The 18,716-nt window shown below is 35.6% G+C and overlaps 1 protein-coding gene across 1 annotated transcript; it reads left to right on the forward strand.

Annotated features, from left to right (window-relative positions):
• The first annotated feature begins 14,750 nt into the window (after positions 1-14,750).
• LOC109017682 (epoxide hydrolase A-like) lies at positions 14,751-16,058 on the forward strand. The gene is made up of 3 exons (XM_035692762.1): positions 14,751-15,210; positions 15,424-15,667; positions 15,776-16,058. Exons 1-3 carry the CDS (start codon positions 14,751-14,753, stop codon positions 16,056-16,058), a joined length of 987 nt encoding a protein of 328 aa, XP_035548655.1.
• Positions 16,059-18,716: the final 2,658 nt, after the last annotated feature.

The following is an 18,716-nucleotide window of genomic DNA, read 5'->3' on the forward strand; positions in this document are numbered from 1 at the left end:
TATTCAAGAAAATTTAAAACCATGCAGCCTTAAGCATAATTTTAGATAGGCCCTCACCTGGGAGTTAAAGAAAATTTAAGATGGATATCTTCAATAATATTTACACTTTATCTGCTTGATGGAAGTAAACAACACTACAACAAAAATTAGTTTTAGTGATGGTTTGGAAATTGTGATAGTGCCCAAACCGTCACAAAAAAATGCAAAAAAATATTTTTTGTGACGGTTTGTGGAAACTGTCACTGAAGGCAGATAAGAAATTACATTACGTTCAAACGTATACATAATCACGTTAGAACGTGCCCTAGACTTTCGAACGTGGAGGCTATTTACGTGCGAATGTGGAAATTTTTGACGCCAATGCTATTGATTCATGTGCAAACTTGATTTGATTTAATATTAAAGTTGGATATTTCAAATTGAAAAAGATTGAGAATTGAAGCACAATGATTTAATATTAAAGTTGTATAAGCTAACATTAAAAAAGATTAAGAATTGAAATTAAAAAACCGTAGATATATTAAATAATATTGTTAATTACATATGATAAAAATAAAGTACAAAATATTCCTGAATTTTGTAAACAACACGATAAAAGTGAAAAATACTCAAAACGAGTTGGTTACATATTTATTTAAATCTTCAATCAATGCATCGACCTTTGTGTTTAGGATATCTATCCAATGGAGAACATCGGTGACAAAATCTCCTACACTCTGTTCTACTGACACAATCTTTCGGTCAATATGTGTAGTAATATCTGAGATAATCATATCAACTCAAGCAGGCTGCGCATCTCCCATAGATGTACCCGTCGGCGACTAACTAGTACTCCCAATATAGGGAGCAACATCAGGCCCAGACTGGGTTGGAGGAACAAGATCTAGTACAAGGCTAGACTGATGTCGAGCATGTCCCCTCCCCTGTCCAATGCTCCGATAGTGTGTGGTCATATCGATAGGGCTCATCTGGTCTGTCATCCACTCCACCTAGGGTTGCACCCTCCGAGCCAATAATGGCTTGTGGTGAGGATTCCATATGAGAGGTTGTCCGTGGAGACGACGATTGCCTCGTAACAGATCCTCTAAAAAATACAAAATGATAAGTCGATGGGCTCTCCACGTGCCACTCGTACAAGGAACTATGCATGAGTCTGGCTAAATGTGGTCTTATATGCCACAGGATCCACATTTATTGCAATAATAAGATGCAACATGCGGAAAAAAGGGAGGAGCTGTACCTAGCTGAAGAGTTCTTCGTATCGATCCGGTCTCAGTCACTCCCAGTGAGGATGTAGAAATCTTCATCTCAGCCTTCATCCTCCTCATCAGTATCCCTAGCCTCCGACCGGTCAACTGGACTAGTAGGTGATGCAGAAGTGCCTACATCTGCATCTACTCGAGATCCATCCATAGGCTGAGTATCTCCTGCAGTCAATATCTTAGCTACACGGCTAATTCCCAGAAGCTTGGCGATGACATCCGTCGAGACCTCGAATTGAACACCGTGTACTATCACAGTGTGAAAGGATGCATCCTAAGGCATGGATCACATACCCATATAAAACTCCCGAATCATTGAGGGATATATGCTACCCCTTAAAGTGCAAATACTCATCCAGCCTCTCGTAACCAACACATCCCGAACGCTCTTTTGCTCCCATATGATTTCGTGAAAGTGGTTGATCATGATTTCTCAATCGGATATCACTGTTTGAGCCCCGATTTGAGACGTGTCTTCGCTTGTTCCTTCCCTCCCACTTTTCCTAGTCATTAGAAGATGAGACATATCCTGAAAAAATGAAAAAAACAATTTGAGCCTGAAAGAATGAAAAAAAAAATTGAGCAATATTAATACTATGATGCATATTATGTACAGTAATCTAAATTACTTCGGAAACACGTTCGAATGTAAAATATCACATTCAGACATTAATCTTATACATGCAAACGTTTTGGTTTTTACATTCAGACGTTTAAGATGAAAAACATTCGAATGTGATGGCTAAAACACACATTCGAACATACAAAACAAATACGTTCGCACGTGGCCTTATTTAATAATACATTCGAACATACATAATTATTAGTTCAAATGTATATTAGATTTATGGCAACTGAAAGGTTTTACATTCACACGAATTCCAAATAACGTTCACACGTAATATTAACGTTTGAACGTATGTGCCGCTCAAGAATATGAACGATCATACTAGCGAACATTGCAAAATTACGTTCGAACATAAAATATACATTCGCACGCAATCTCAATGCTTTCACACGTACTGTAGAACATTCGCACGTTATATGATTAACGTGTGAGCGTGTATGTTGTCTTCCTCATTTGGAAGGTATAACGTTCGATCATGAGACGCTAACGTTCAAATCTTATGAGACATAGATGGCTGAGTCGACTCAGTCATTCCCTAACACCTCAAGCATGATGAAAGTGGCCAAAAGCCACCGTAGAAATAAAGTATAAACTTCAAGAAAGCTTTCTACGGTAGCTGTTTGGACATTGGCAACCCTTGGTGGCTGGAAAATTAAGATGAATGTCTGGCCACCAATGGATTTACCTCAATTAAACATTAAAAAAAAATCTACCCATAGGTTAAAGAGGGATACCTATCTGTTTTGTGACGTTTGTGGAGGAGTTTGACGGTGGCGGTGACGGTGCAAGCGATGGTATGCGACGGGTATATATTTGAGAGAATGTGACGTTATGCCGACTTGAGCTTTTATACACGTAACGTTTGAATGCTTAAGTGTTAACATGCGAACGTCACAAGATGAGTTAGAAAGACATCCAAATGTTTCAATTTTAATGTTCGAATGTTAAAATACTTAATTCCCGTGACATGCGAACATTATATTGGTACATTCAAACGTCTCTAGAATAACTTTTTTGTAATTTATACTAAATAATATATTATATATACACTATACTTATACCTTATGCACTACTATTATATATACTAGTCTAGTGTTGTTAATATATTATTAAAATGTAATTAACAACTAATGCTATGTACTAACATATTATAAACAATTAATATATAAATATATAAACCACTATTGTTATATAAACCACTATTGTTTAAAAAATATATAAATATGTGAATCATGTTCGAACAATACAATTCTATGTTCGCACGTTTTCTGTTGACGTGCGAATGTGTCTAAAAATTTGGCAGGATCTTTTCTCGCGTTAATTGTTAGAGAAACTGATATATTTACGATCAAACGTGTACAACGTAACATTCTATTTAGATGCATGGATGTGCGAGCATTAAACCTAGATATGCGAACGTGAATAGAAAAATTGGCAGGATCTTTCCCGCTTGAATTATGGGTCACATCACCCGTAAAATCATAAAAAAAACGTGCAGACGTTTTGAATGATAGGTTCGAACTTAATTCGCGTGATCTGTGCTTGTTATGAGGATTAATAACGTTCGCACGTTAACTATTGTACATTCGAACGTTTGTGAGTGTTAAAAATTAGGTCGTTCTCTCAACGGGAACCAAAATTTCACGTAATGTGCGAACGTATATTGTGACATTCGAACAAACCGTTATTTTGATACGACAAGTTATCATTTAAAATGTCGCTGCAATAACTCGATTGACATATTAAAATGCTGTCGTTCGAGTAATTTAGACCTACAATAAGTCAAAAAATTTTGAAAAAAAAATTAAAGACACCCCAGACAAGTCTTGGGTGCCTTTAATCGCATGGTTTGAAGGCAATTCATCCCATTTGCCTTTAGCCCATGCTTAATAGAGAGAGTTAGAGTGAGAGAGAGTTAGAGTTAAAGAGAAAAGAGCTTAATTGAGTGGGGTTAGTATTGTATTTTTTTTGTTTATTTTGAATTTTGTTGTGATTTTTCTATGTATTATTTAGTTTGAACTAATTAGAATTGTGTTTTTTGTTTGAAGGATTATTTTTTGGGGATTTTTGAAGCTTGTCATTTGTAAAGGGATATTGCTAGGTATATTTCTAAACTTTATTAGGAATATGTTGCAAATTTTTGGGAATATTGTTGTGAAAATGTGAGTATGTGAATATGTTTGGATATGTGAATATGTTTGGATATTGTGAATATGTTGTTAGATAATTGATTGTGAATATGTTTGGATATTATGAATATGTTAGATAATTAATTGGGAATATGATTGGATATTATGAATATGTTGTTAGATAATTGATTGTGAATATGTTGTTAGATAATTGATTGTGAATATGTTTGGATATTGTGAATATGTTGTTAGATAATTGATTGTAAATATGTTGTGAATATGCTAGTTGTGAATTTAATAAGAATATGTAGTGAATACATTGTGAATGTATTGGTATTTAATTGTAAATATGTTGTGACTTTTAAAAAAGATAATTGAAAAAATATCTTGAATTTTATAATATTGTGAATGTAGGAGATACAATTAGGAGATATAATATTGTGAATTTTTTAATATCGTTAGGCAATCCGGGTGGTTCGGGTGCTGGAAGGGTCATCAAAGATCATAGTGGGAAGTTGATTAGATGTTTTGCGGAACATATTGGCCTCAGATCTAGTAACTATGCCCAAGGGATGGGGCTCCTTTTTGGTTTACGGATTGTGAAAAGCGTGAATCTAGTTAATGTTGATATTGAGCTTGATCTATGATTGTTTTCCAGTGGGTGATGAAATCTCATTGTGGGCTATGGTATTTTGAAGATTTTTGGAAAGAAATTCTTGAGATTCTTGGTACTTTGAACTATTCTATCTCTCATGTGTATAAACAAAGCAATGCTCCTGTGGATTTTTTGGCTTGGATGGGTTCTGACGATAATAGTATGATATGGGAGGATTTCTCTTTACTTCCTCACTTACTAAAAGGAATGTTGAAGATGGATAAAATGAGGCTTCCTCATGTTAGATTTGCTTAATTTTTGTTTGATGTTGGTTCTATATGTCATGGTTTTGGTTTTGGTTATAGAGTATAAGGATGTGGTTTTGGTTTTAGTTTTGTAACCAAGTGCTTGTTATAACCACAGTTTTCATCCGCCATGACTGAGGGTTTTATGAATAAAATTGGAGAGTGGTCACTCTTGGACATGTGGCCCCAACTCTTTATAAGAAAAAAAAAAGTAATTCATAATATATTAAGTAATTCATAAAATACTTAGTAAATAACTAATAAAAAACAAATATCTAATAAATAAATAAATAAAAACTAATTTAACAAATATTATATATTAATAAGATGCTAGATTATACTATATAACTAATAAAGTAAAGTAATTCATAATAACATACTTAGTAAATAACAAATTAAAAACAAATATCTAATAAATAAATAATAGCTTTAACTTGAATTAAATTTATATATACTAATATAAATTAGTTAATAAAATATTGTACAAAAAGCTAATTTAACAAATACTATATATTAATAAGATGCTAGATCATACTATATAACTAATAAAACAAACTAATTCATCATAACATACTTAGTAAATAAAAAAAATAAGATAAAAAATACTAAGTAAGAAATAACATATTTAGAAAATAACTCTCGACATAGTTTGTGTGTCGTATATATGTATATGTTATTTGTTAGATTTTGTGTGACATTGCACGAATAACCTTAGACCCATTTGAGAATTAGTGTACACTCAGGTGTTCACTAATTCCTAAATTGTCGAGTGTGGACAGTTTGAGATTATATTATCTAAATTACACATTTTTGTTACTTCTACTTTACACGTTTAGTATGAAATTTCAGTGTCTTCCTCATTTGTTCTTCGGGTATACTTTTCACAAGATGAGAATCCCTCTCTGCGAACATATATACAAGGAGAACTATGAGGAGGTATTGCCGAAATTTCTACTGATGTGGAAAGTAGAAGAGTGACAAAATTTGTGTAATATGAATGATATAATCTCGAATGGGATAAGACCAACTATTAAAGATTTAAAGAGCAGCGAGAATTAGAGCATGTGATGCATGTGAAATTAGTTTGCATTATACTAATCGATAGGTTTTTTTAAAAATGGATAAAAGTTGTATAAGACTTGGTGATAGACTTGAAAAGGACTATGTTGTGTATGCACGTGGAGTTAGAGCCTTTATTAATTTTGCTCGAGCCTTTGCCGATAGTCACAGTTACATTAAGTGTCCATGTCGAGGGTGCAAAAATCTGTGCGCTATAGGATTGGATGAAGTAGAAAGCCATATATTTGTGAATGGTATAGATTTGGGGTATACTCGATGGCTATTGCTTGGTGAGCCATACTAACAATCAACCGAGGTTATGTTCGGTCATGGTTTTGATATACGACACATGGATGAAGATACTGAGAATGATGACCTTAATGAGCAGGATGAGATAGAGGAGATGTTGGATGACATTGAAGCTGAGATGTTTATGAATGAAATAGACGAGGACGCCTTAAGTGGTTGAGGGACTGAATCAGAGAATTTATCTACAATGTGGGAAGATGCAAAGCATGAGCTTTATCCTGAACATACAAAACACAGCAAAATGTTGTTTATTGTGCGACTGCTTCACATTAAGTTGTTGTGTGGGATGTCAACAAAAGTAATCAACATGGTCTTGGACTTATTTAATGAGGTCGTTCTTGAAAGTTCTGCATTGCCCAAAAATTTTTATGAAGCGAAATAGTTGAGAAAGGAGTTAAGGTTTGAGTACAAGTCCATACATGCATGCAAGAATGATTGTGTTTTGTTTTGGAATGAGAATGAGGAAAAACAAGCTCGTCCCGTATGCAAAGAGTTGAGGTGGAAGGGTAAGAAAAATATTCCGGTGAAGATTTTGCATTATTTCCTGCTGAAACCCATATTGCAAAAGTTATACATGTATAAAATAACAGCTCAAGATATGAGGTGGAACGTGGAGAAAATGGTGAAGTATAATGAATATATGAGACACCCAGCTGACTCACTTGAGTGGCAAAGGTTTGATGATCTAAAGTTTGGCAACGAAGCTCGTAATGTGCATCTAGGACTAACAACGGATTGATTCAATCCCTTTGACAATCTAAGTACAAGTTATAGCACTTGGCCAGTAATGTTGATTCCGTATAATCTTCAACCATGGAGGTGCATGAAGGCGCCAAACTTTCTATTAATTTTACTTATCCTCGACCCAAGTTCACCTGGGAATGATATTGACGTATTCATGCAGCCGTTATTTGAAGATTTGAAAGATCTGTGGGAAACAGGAGTCGGAACTTTTGATGCATATAAGTCGACATCTTTTCAGATGGATGTTGCAGTAATGTGGTCGATAAATTATTTTCCAGCATATGAGAATCTTTCCGGTTGGAGTACTAAAATGAAGTTAGCATGTCGCAAGTGTAATAAAGAGACTGCAAGTGAGTGGCTAAAATATTCACAAAAGATGTGCTTCATGGGCCATCAACGGTATTTGTCAGCAAATCATGCGAAGCAAAAGGAATGTGCTAAATTTGATGGGAGAGCTAAGGACAAAACTGCACCAAAGGAGTTGACTGGAGACAAGATAGTTGAACAGTGACTGGAAGTTAGAGCAAACAATTTTGGCGAAGGTTGAGGAAAGAACAAAAGAAAATGAGGTGCTGCAGAATTAAATTGGACAAAGCATAGTATTTTATTTGACTTGTCGTATTGGCCATCATGCATTTGCGATATAGTTTGGATGTAATGCACATAGAGAAAAATATTTGTGATAATATTCTGGGGACATTGATAAGCATAAACAAAAAGACAAAAAAGATGAAGGACATTATTAAGACGAGGAACGATATTGAGAGAATGAGAATTCAACATAATTTGCATTTGCGAATGGAAGGCAACAGGGTGGTTATGCCCCATGTATGTTTTACGATGACAAGGGATGAGAGGATGGATTTTTGCAAATAGTTGCAAGGTGTGACGTTGCCAGATGGTTATGCGTCCAGTCTTGATAGATGCATGAGCCCTGATGACTAGAAAATAACTAGATTGAAAAGTCATGATTGTCATGTATTGTTGAATAAACAGTTACCGGTGAGAACTCGTGGCAAACTGACTTCTAATGTACGTGTCGCTGTAACCAAACTTTGCATGTTTTTCAAGTATTTGTGCTCTCAGATAGTAAATCGAGATATGTTACGAAAGATGGAAGAAGACATTGCTAATATACTATGTAAATTCGAGCAGATCTTTCTACTATCATTTTTTGATGTAATGGTCAATTTAGCAATACATTTACCTTGGGAGGTATTGTTAGGTGGCCCGGTGTAATTCCGTTGGATGTATCCAATTAAAAGATATTTGGGTAGAGAGAAGTGCACTGTTGGGAACAAATCCTGAGCTAAGGGTTCAATAGCAGATATTTATATACACGATGAATGGTTGACATTTTGCTGTCTATATCTTCATGGTGTTCAAACACCATTTAATTGTGAAGAGCGGAATGCTGATTTTGCTACTCCTCATCCTTGTGACCTATCAGTGTTTTTCTAGAATGTATGGCTCTTGTGTGCATAAACGGGATACGACTTATTTGGTGGAGAGTTAGGAAAAGTTCGGTGATACGTGTTGAATAATTTTCAGGAGATTGATGATTATCTCAAGTATATTGCTGCATACTTAGAATTATTCTAATTAAAAATATTATTATATAACTCATATGTTCAAATACTCTATTCTTTTATACTTTCATATAGTATGCATATGGACAAACTTGGGAAAAAAGACGTAGAGAATTTAGAGGCAAGACACGAAGAATAATTTCTCGAATGGTTTGAACAACGCGCATGCATTTTAAATGTCTCATGAATTAAAATCACTTTGAACCATTTTAATTCTTGTTTACTTTTAATAATTTTGTTACTATTTTAATTGTTAGATTTTGGAACAATGTGTTAATGATCCCGTATCAGTTTCTTCTGAATTGTATGCATTGGCCCGTGGTCCCTCACACAGAGCACTTCGATACACTGCATGCACGGTTTGAGGTTATAGATTTCATACTATGGACCGTGAACGTACTCGAAAGATGCAAAACTGTGGTATGTCGGTCACGGGAAGTCATGGAACAGATGACATTGATTACTATAGTGTCATATGTGACATTATTGGATTAAAATACCTGGATTGGAATATGACATATGTTTTTAAATGTGATTGGTAGGATATACGCAGTGGTTGGGTTTCGATACATAGGGATAGTCACTTTACGAGTGTCAATACTGCATGTAAATGGTACGAAGATGATCCATTTGTATTGGCTTGTCAAGCTACCAAAGTCAAGCTACCAAAGTCTATTACCTGGTTGATCCAATGAAAGGGGCTAATGAAGATAGTGGAGAGATAACTTGGCGAGTCGTACAAAATTTTATGCCTCAGAATATATATGATGCAGGAATGGTAGCGGATCACGATCATAGTGGAGATGAAGATAACACTCTGGTTATAGAGGCCTACCAGGAAGATGAAGAATGTATTAATTTATTTGTTGACCTCGAAGCACTTGAACTAATCCCCTTGTGTAGAGATGACGTCCCACCCATACTTCTAGACCCATCTGTATTAAATGATCGTTTAGTTTATGAAGTAAGTGAAGAAGAAGAGTCCAAAGATGAAGTCGATGAAGAAGACAAAGAAGAAGATATTGTTGATGATGAAGTTATTGAAGTCGATTCTGAAACAAGTATGGAAAATACATCTGGAGATGAAGAATAAAAGTATTAAATACTTTATTTACATAGGTGACAATACAATACATTTTTTATAAATTATTCTATACTACTTTTTTTTTTTTAAATATTATTCATTTCCAAGGATGCTACCAAAACGACAATGAACAAATGTGCCTCCTCCTCCAAGTCCCGAACCCGTTCACGACTCCCTAACTGAGGATTTCGCTCCTGAACAAGTTAATACACAAGAGACAGACAGCCAGTTGACACCTACCAGTAAGAAAATTTTGTTGATAATTAAACATATTTCAATACTTTGGGGATTGTATTTAGTAATTTTAAAAATATTAGCTGGTGTCTTATCACGTATCGGACGTGTCTACACATGTGGCCGTGCTATGGAAAGAAATAAATGGCACGAAAAAATAAAGTCAACATTCCTGATAACTTCATTGGAGAAATTAACAAAAGTGCAATATCGCTTTCCTCCAATGTCAACACACTAGTTCGAGCTTATGCCACATTTTATGTGCGATCACAGAGAGATGTTTCGAATGAGGTAAATGATCACATTCGGAGTCATGTACTAGTGAGCTTGTATATGAATGTAAATTTCTTTTGACATGTTTTGATTTCATATTTTCGATGCAATTCACTTCTTAGGATGAATTCGAGCTCAATTTTGGCTGTAGCGTGGATGTGCGAACTATGAACGAGTTGATGACTACATTATTTTGGCGTCATAAGGGATGATGTCATGACCACTTCAAGAAATTCGAGACATTGGAAGAGGTTGTTCAATCCCCTTTTCAAAAAATGAAGTTAGATGATTGGAGGAAGTGTTGTGATCTTTTCGCAAGTTTAGATTATCATGTATACCATATTTATTTCCTATAAGTTTTTTGACATCTATATTGCTTTCATATATTATATTTAACATTGTTAATTTCTCCTGCAGTACTTAAGTTCTATTAATGTACAAAATAGAATGACTTTGACAATCCACCATCGCACCGGCTCAAGGTCATTCTAACGTCTTATTGATAAAATGGTAATTAATAACTTATTAATTTTCACTCATTTTTAACATATTATTTTATTTAAGTACTAACATTATTTCTTAAAATTACTAATGTGGCTTTCTTACAAACGTGATGATCCAGAAAATTTCTCCCACACTCATGTCTATGCTACTATTTACACCAATGAGCACAATGAGTGGGTTGATCCTGTCACTAAAGATAATTATGTAAATGAGGTTATTTTCTGTGAATAAATTATGTAACATGTGAATTTATATTATGTTTGATTCCTCATTTCTTTTAATATGTTACTTATTGTGTATTTTTGTTGTAATTGTAGGAAAAAATGATTGAGATCCAATCAGTCTCTGAGGAATTCTCTTCTAGTGACATAGATATATTCACGTATGGGCTCGAGACCAAATCTGGTTTGGTAAGAGGTTTGGGACGTTATTTCAAGTGTGTCGGTTCAGCCTCCACGACCTCGGTTTCGAAAGTTAATAATCTTACTAAAGATTTAGATGCAACACACCAAGAAATTGAGCAGATGAAGTCGAGACAGCAGGAGTTGGAATTTCTTATTGTAACAGTCTGATTTAGAGACGCGTTTGCAGAAGCAACAAAAAGACCGCGATGAGAAAATACATATTGAAGTCCAAGAGAAAATACAGAGGGAGATGATGGTCTAGATGGAACGAGTTATGTCAATTCAGCAGGATCGCAGTGGGGGAGGAAAGGAGAAAAATAATCAATATATCATTATCATTATCATTATTAGAAATCTTTATTATCTATTTTTGCAACTCTGTAAGACATTATTAGATGTTACATTTTTGGTGTAATATGAAACAATTTGTATGCTTTTTAATTTTATGAAATTACTATTTCTGATCATAATGTTTGCATGTAAACAGCAAACGTTCAAACTTAGCTTCATGTTCGAATCAACGTTTGAACAAATACCAGAGAATTTGAACCAAACATTCAAACGTAATACACTACGTTCACACATTTTAATGTACAAACAATCTAAACGTTTGAATGATTACAATAGATATGTGCAAACGACAAACTAATATCCAAACATTAAAAATTTTACGTTCAAACTCTTCTCCTTAAATATCCGAATGCTACATTCAAACATCTCCGTGTTAATGTTCGAACTTAACATTCATGCGAAGCAAAAACAACAAATGCAAAAATTTTTACGTGTGAATGTTAATCAGTCGAGTTAACGTTCGAACGTCAGTTTATAAGTGCGAACGTTACTTTTTGTGATAGTTTTTAACTGTCACAAAAAATATCACGTTTGAACGTTAAATCTCATGGAGGATTTGCAATCATTACTAAAAACAAAAAAGTGACAAATTAACAGTAAACCATCACAAAAAGCATTCTGTAACGCATTTTAGGTGACGATCGTGGTAACTGTCTCAAACAGTCACAAAACATTTTTTGTGATGGTTTGCTTATTTTTGTAACGGTTTCGTCCATCACAAAAGCCAAATTCTGTTGTAGTTATATAACTAGTTGAGTTAATGTCAATGGATGAGCACTAAGCAAGTGATATTGTTGGTTAACTAGTTAGTGATATTGTTGCATAACTAGTTAGCACACACTCTTGAAACAAATATACTACTCATATTCTATGAGACAATATACAAAAAGGAAATTCTTCAAATTTGTAAAGATAAAAATACAATGCAACTTTCTAACCTTATTAATGTATTTAAAGCCTCACAATTATAAAGGGAACCATTCTAAGTGAAATGCAATAAAAATATCATGCATTTGTCTTCCTGGAATATGCACTTATCAGAGTCCTACCACATATGAAAACAGAGCACATTATGTTGCTTTCTTTCTAAGTGGTGTATAAGGCTAATTCAGTCCAACCACACAGAATTATAATTGAGAATTTATGGATTTATATTTTAAATCTATAAGTATAACTAACCCTTCTACATAGCTGTAGATCGCACTAGACATCTTGAAAAAGAGCTTTTGTTGCAGCCCTTGGCAGAAACCATCTTCCCAGACCAATAGATTTATATATTAAATCTATAGCATTTACATATTCAAACATTAAGTACACCTAAAGCCAAAGATTAAACATTAAATTTGTCCAAATTCATACCATCCACTCCATTGCAATCCAAACCAACACATCTAATACATGAAATCTGCCCATACAATTTATTCACGTACATCACACAACCACAAAACTTTAATAATTTTGTACTAACTAACATCATCTCACCCCAATCTTTCATATACACAACTTAAATTCATAAAAAAATACTAACATACTTGTTGCTCATATACATTCATCCAACACGAACAACCTACCAATTTCTTGCATACTATCAATTTCTTGCACATATAAACTCAATATCCAACAACCTACCAATTTACAAAACTTTGCAAGTTCAACTACAAACTTCCTCAGTTCATGGAATTAGTACCATATCATGCAACTACACACATATAATTAAACCCGTTATCCATTTAATTAAACTCCATATACAACACTAAAGACGAATCGGTGCCAGTTCTAGGCCATGGATGCATCGGGTGTGAAGGAGTGGCTTGCGACGGCACTCTGTGTTTGGGGAGATTGCAAGGGAAAGGTAGAAATCTAGATAGAGGGGGTTTGAGAGTGAGGCGGTCGTGGTTGATGTTGGTCTGGTGGCACACGGCGCAGGGATGGCGGCGAGGGAGAAAATAGAGACAAAAACAAAGTCGAAGAGAGAGAGGTTGGTCGATGTTCGATGGTGACTACGTGGAGGGTGGTTGGTCATGCATGAGCCTTGCGGTGGCTGCTTTTCATGGCAGCTCGGTGGCTGGTGGTGGTGGTGGTCGGTGCGAGAGAATGGAGGGAGAGGGTGCAGAGCACGGGCTGGAGAGGACAGCGCAGTGGAAGGGGGAAGGTAAAAAGAAAGAGAAGAGAGGAAAGAGAAGAAAGAGAAATTAGGGTTGGGAAATTAGATCCTAATCCTACATTTGGGATTGATTTAAATCCAATGGTGGAGATAAATCCAACTGAAATAAAAAGATTAATAGAAAATAAAGAGTAGAAATAATTGTAAGAAAAATACACTATGCCTTTGAGAAAAAGCGCTTGTAATTATCTTCAAACTATTTGTTGCGATTCATTCTCGCCACAACACAGTGGCGGAACCAGAAATTTGTTGTAGGGGGCCGAGCAAAGTTAAAACTATAATAAAATATTATTTATTCTATTTTTGAGTCAAAATAATTTATAAGATCAAAATAATTTTGTAAAGTAAGCTAAGATAATTTTTTAGAGAAAAAACCAACACAATATGAGATAATATAATCCTATTAAATCATAAAAGGACTAATGCATATTATTTTTTTTCAAACTTTGGAGGGGCCATGGCCCCCCTACCCCTGTGTAGGTCCGCCACTGCCGCAACATCTAATAAAGTTGGGCTTCCACTTTTTCGGCCGAAAAAGTTGCCACAAAAAACTATTTTTATTGATGAAATTTCGATCTTCGGATGTGATCTCGTTGCAACACAACCTAATTCACTTTCCACGGACATCTTTTGTGTGATCAACCCTAAATTTTCAACTATGGTGTGCCTTGGGAAAAATATTCATAGCAAAACGCCAAAGACTAAATTTATTGTAGTAGAGGAAGTCATAAACCCCGTTAATCTGAATAGGAAATGAATTGTCCAAAGGCTGCTTTACCCAATTAAAAACTTGACTAGTAATAGAACTTGCTAGAAAACTTCGCCCCATCTCATATGAAAGAAAAAAAATGTATAAAAGAAATAGAGTTAATACGAATTTAACTAGTAATACGAATTAGACTGAGCTGGGAGTTGAAAATTAAAAGGATTGAAAACAGAATAAACCTTATTATTACGGCTGCCTTTGAAGTCAAATTTGTTTCTGTTTTCTTTTTCCACTAAAAAGAAGATAAGAATTTGAGAAGCGCTAAGGCCACACTAGTTCACTATACAAAGGAACAGAAGCTAGCAATAACTTGAGCAGAGTGAAAGTCTGACATATCGTAGACTTTAAAAATGGAGAAAATAGAGCACACGACTGTCGCCACAAATGGCATAAACATGCACGTAGCGTCGATAGGGAAAGGCCCAGTGGTCCTCTTCCTCCATGGCTTCCCTGAGCTCTGGTACTCGTGGCGACACCAGCTTCTCTACCTCTCCTCCCACGGCTATCGCTGTATCGCCCCCGACCTTCGTGGCTATGGCGACACTGACGCCCCTCCCTCCCATGCCTCCTACACATCTTTACACATCGTGGGAGACCTGGTCGCCCTTCTTGACCAGCTTGGTATCGACCAGGTCTTCTTGGTCGGCCATGACTGGGGAGCTATGATGGCCTGGTACTTTTGTTTGTTCAGGCCGGATCGAATCAAAGCTTTGATCAACCTGAGCGTGCCATTTTTTCCCAGGAACCCGGCGTTTGATCTGGTGGATGGCTTCAGGGCTTTGTTTGGTGATGATTATTACGTTTGCAGGTTAGGTACATTAATTTGCTTTATCTTTTTAACTCCATTTTTTGGGTGATTTTCGTCTCATTGATTCACTTTGACAATGATCAACATCGATCAGAGTTTATATATTGGATTGTATTTATGAGTCGATCGAGGGTAATACGAGAAATCGTTTAGATCGCCGTAATACAACAAATTCGAAACAGCTCGTTGCATTAGATTAATTAAATTGTGGTGCATCCAGGAACATGGAGAAGCCGAAGAAGATTTTGCTTGTGTCGATACCGCACGACTAATGAAGAAGTTCTTTTCAATATTCGGTCCAAATCCTCTGATGATACCTAAAGAAGTGGGAGTTAGAGGATTGGCAACACCAGATGCATTGCCTTCTTGGTTGTCAGAAGAAGATATTAATTATTATGCCACCAAATTTAAGCAGACAGGTTTCACCGGAGGATTGAACTATTATCGAGCTATCCACCTGTAAGTTTCAAGCATCTTTGTATTTATAGAATTTAAATTAAATAATTCTTTCTATTTATAAGGAACCGTAGATTTACTTGGGAGCGTAAACTTTATCTTAAATGGAAGAAACTGGGAGCTCACAGCGCCATGGACTGGATCACAAGTCAAAGTGCCAGCCAAGTTCATAGTGGGAGACCAGGATATCGTCTACAATATCCCAGGTGTCAAGGACTATATAAGCGGCGGCGGCTTCAAGAAAGACGTGCCGTGTTTGCAAGACGTAGTTGTAATAAAAGGAGCATTTCATTTTATCAATCAAGAAAAGGCAGATGAGATTAGCGCACACATATATGAATTTATCAACAAGTACCGAGTGTGCGAGAAAGTATTTTCAGGTCGAGGACTATGAGCTGCATGGGTACTGTTTACCGTTTAGTTCCCATGGATCATCTATGATAATGGATCGAGCCAACGAATTATTAAATAAGCATGTAATGTTGATTGTGTGTACTGAACGTACAAATCAACAACATAATGGTGTTATTTTCTTATTATGTTATTTATGCCTTTTGCATATGCTTACTTACAGTTAACAGCAACGTACGTAAGCTCTGCCATGACGTGCAAGTAAACTAATGTCCTTTGTCATTAATCTTTTCGTATCAACTTATAAGTATAAGTTTTAATTTATAAAAATAGATGTATAAATTGATATAATTTTATATGATACGTTAGATTTATTTTATCAAAAAATAATTCTAAAATTTAATATAGCATATCAAGTTACTAGTACAAGAAATATGAAGAATTATTTATAATGAAAATGATTATTTATAAGGAGAATAAATTTATTTTAATAAAAAATAATCAATTTAAAAAGAAATAAATCAATCCAAATAAGTCGAGTTCGTTTGCAGAACGGTAAAAATAATGTAGGGTCTGATAACGTCAGTTGAAGAAGATTTTGCTCGCCGGGATGATACTGCAATAATAATAAAGTTGTTGATAATGCCTAAAGGCTAAAGATGTGGGTTCCTTTTCTCTGTCTATTTAACTTTTGTGTAGTATTTTTGTTTTATTTTGTGTTTTTAGGCCGAATAAGGGAGGATCACCGTTCGAGTCTTTCCGGCCACCACATCTCTACATGCGCCCCACCGGTATGACGCCCTGCCGCCGATCCTCAAGACCTCCAAATCCGGCATCCATTGGAGTGGCGTGTAGCCCGCACGCGCGGGACGAAATTCTGGACAGCGTTGGCGCGTGGCCTTCACGCGCCACCGAGGAGCCCTCTCCCGACACCACGCTCGGTTGCTGTGGAACCTCTGACTCCGGGTCTTCCAAGTCTGACCCTCGGCTTTCCTCCCAGCGTGAACAGTTTCTGCACGAAACAATGCCGACCATTGTGTACTGTTCATCCGTTTTGTATTTTTTGTTCTGTTTTTTTTTTTTTTTTTCGTTTCTTTGTTGTTGTCCATTTCAGTGTTTTGTAGTTGTCTTGTTTCTGATGTTGGTGTTGTTTTTGTTGACCCGAGTGAGGTTTAGGCCTTTAGATCGGACGTAATCCGGGGCAAGGCTTTTGAGAGTGTTGGGCGATGCCACGGCTGGTGGTTATACGGTCGGGCTGTTGTGGTCCGTATGTACGCTGGGTGCTCGTTCCACCAGAGCTCGAGATGACGATGCTTGCGGTGGGCGTGACGTCTGGGGTCTAACCAGAGCTTGTGGTCTTGTAATTGTTAATGTGGTTACTTGTAGTTGTTTGTTAGTTTAGTTTTAATAAAATAGGAATCGGCTATAGGATTTGATGTCCATAGCAGTGTCCCGTACTCTTCTTCCCTGGGAGGATAGAGAGGACCATTAAGTTCTGTTTTTACAAAGCGCTTTCTCTGTTACGAGAGAGTTTGATTAGAAGTTAAAGACAATGTCCGCCACAAATGTATTTGTGTGTGGGGAAGCCCCAGAGCTGTTGCGTTAGTTGGCTTATAGACTAGATTTCCTATATATTGGAACTTCTTGTATTGATAAGTCACATTTGTAACTTCGGTTTATTAATGAAATGAGTATGTTTCATTCAAAAAAAAAAATTGACCATTCCAAAATTCCAAATACTATTCCACCAAATTTAAGCGCACAGGTTACTGGAGGAGTGCTCAACTATTCTCGAGCTAGCCACAGTGCATTTACATTGGTTTCTTATAAATGTTTTTAACATTTATTTAAAAAATATAATTCTTAAGATTTTATTATAAATTTTAATCATTTTTAAAAAATTTTATACATCTCATTCCCTATCACTTTTCTATTGTATTAAAATAATATTTCTCTATTATCTATTTATTACTTTTTTTTATCTCACTTCTATTTACATACTTGACTACTCACTCTTTTCTCTTTTTTTCTTATGTTTTCAACTACCTTCTACTTAATTCTACTTAATTTTGTCAACACAAATCCGATTTTTTTCCCGGATACAATTTTGGACTTTTTCCTAATGGCTATATTTTTTTAAACGGTATAATTTTTGTGTATAAGTAAAAGGACTTTTGGTTCCATTCACATCTCTAGCAACCTAAGTCTCATTTCATGTTAAGAAAAATTTCTCATTCCAACCTCATTTTCCACTTGTTTCTTAAATGGATAGTTCGTTCTTCCGCAAATTGCTACTTAACTAACCCTCTAGAGATGAGTTTGAGGCTGTTCTTAATGAAGATGGAGGATCAATATTGACTCATCGTGGCAATCGTCAACGTCGTAAGTATATTCGGTGTGATCATATTCAAGGGCATGAATTGCTATTTCGCAACTATTTTGATAGATGTACCAGTATATCCCTCGAATTGATTTCGTATAAGTCATACTCTATCTCTTCGTATTCAACATGAGGTTGAGGCTTACGAGCCCTATTTCACTTAACTTACTTAAGGGCATGCTCCTCCATTAAATTATTTAATTAATGGCAATAAATACACTATGGGATACTACCTTGCCAATAGTATTTATCTGAAGTGGTCAATCTTTGTGAAGACTGTTCCATCTCCATAAGGGAATAAGAAGAAATATATTGCAACAA

Source organism: Juglans regia, chromosome 8 (genome assembly GCF_001411555.2).
Source record: "Juglans regia cultivar Chandler chromosome 8, Walnut 2.0, whole genome shotgun sequence".
Taxonomy (NCBI): Eukaryota; Viridiplantae; Streptophyta; class Magnoliopsida; order Fagales; family Juglandaceae; genus Juglans; species Juglans regia.

What these genes read in the sequence shown, in the direction of transcription:
- LOC109017682 (XM_035692762.1), top strand. Translation starts at nt 14,751, where the DNA reads ATGGAGAAAATAGAGCACACGACTGTCGCCACAAATGGCATAAACATG. An exon ending in TGATTATTACGTTTGCAGGT is followed by an intron (nt 15,211 to 15,423) that starts TAGGTACATTAA and finishes AATTGTGGTGCA; the next exon opens with TCCAGGAACATGGAGAAGCC. An exon ending in TATTATCGAGCTATCCACCT is followed by an intron (nt 15,668 to 15,775) that starts GTAAGTTTCAAG and finishes CTTAAATGGAAG; the next exon opens with AAACTGGGAGCTCACAGCGC.